We start from the raw sequence: 1,316 nt of genomic DNA on the forward strand, positions 1-1,316 counted from the left end.
TTATAATTAGAACGTTTAACTACTTATGAAATATTTAGCATTAAACAAATTAATACTAAATTTGGAAAATCATTTTTACTTATTGATAAAGATAATAATAAATATTTTGCAAATGCTAAGATAACTAAATTTATTCTAGGATCTAAAAATAAATCTAAAAAAGATAAACTTGCTGGCGAAAAAAGATTATTTAAAATTAAAACTAATGATTTTATTGAATATACTAATAAAGATGACAATACTATTAAATTTTTAGAGATCGAAATATTACCTTAAATAAATATGAAAAATATGCTTATTATTTTTATTCAAATTGTCACTTAATCAATATGTAAATACATTAATTAATCAATATGCTCCTGATAAATCAAAAACAACAATGAATATTATTCATCCAGAAGTTTTTGTAAAGCATAGATCTATAAACCTATTAATAGGTAAACCCGGATGTTCTAAAACAACGTCTATTTGTAAAGAACTTATTAAAATAGATAAAGTTTCTAATAGTTTTCATCTTATTATTTGGGTTAATAATACTGGTTCTGATCAAACTTTATTACATTATGAGCCTTTAATTAATATTCCAATACTTAAATTTACATATGAACAATTTGAAAAAGCTTATCCTAAATTTCTTGAAATTAAAAAAACTTATAATAAAATGATGAGAAAAGAAATACCTAAAGATGAATCTATATTAGAATGTTTATATTTAGATAAATTTAGTGATAAACCATTAGAAACAATTATCGTTTTAGATGGTGCTGTTAATTGTTTAAAAAATGAATCTTCTTTATTATCTAAATCATTATATAAAACTAGACATACTAATTGTTTATTCTTTATAGCTATTCAAATATGGCGAGGTATACCAGCACAAATAAAATCAATACTATCTACAGTATGGATATTTAATTCATTTTCACCACAAATTCTACATCATATTTATAATCAAATTACTACAAATATCTCATTCGAAGAGTTTCAATCAGTTTATAATCAACTTGAAAAATATGAAAAAGATTATATTTGTTTCGTTAGATAAAGAAATAATCGTGGATTAGCTTTAATAAAATCTCTAAATAGATTTTCAAGATTAGTCAATCTTTCTTCGATATTATTTTTAGTATCAATTAATATTTTCTATCTTATTTGGATATAATATTATTTTTCCCTCTTTTCTACCTATTCTATATCCCTTAATTTTAAATCTTAAATTCAATGATTTGATTTTAATATCATCGATTTCTTTCTTGTTTTTATCATAATATTTTAGAAAATCTGATTCATTATCAAATGTTTAAGCAATATCAGAT

The 1,316-nt window shown here is 21.0% G+C and overlaps 1 protein-coding gene across 1 annotated transcript; it reads left to right on the forward strand.

Moving 5' to 3' along the window:
* Positions 1-379: 379 nt before the first annotated feature.
* On the forward strand, positions 380-1,045 carry EIN_489380 (hypothetical protein; the record flags this gene model as incomplete). Its single annotated transcript, XM_004254374.1, has 1 exon — positions 380-1,045. One exon carries the CDS (start codon positions 380-382, stop codon positions 1,043-1,045), a length of 666 nt encoding a protein of 221 aa, XP_004254422.1.
* Positions 1,046-1,316: the final 271 nt, after the last annotated feature.

This window comes from Entamoeba invadens (genome assembly GCF_000330505.1).
Source record: "Entamoeba invadens IP1 unplaced genomic scaffold scaff_1105074726649, whole genome shotgun sequence".
NCBI lineage: Eukaryota > Evosea > Mastigamoebida > Endamoebidae > Entamoeba > Entamoeba invadens.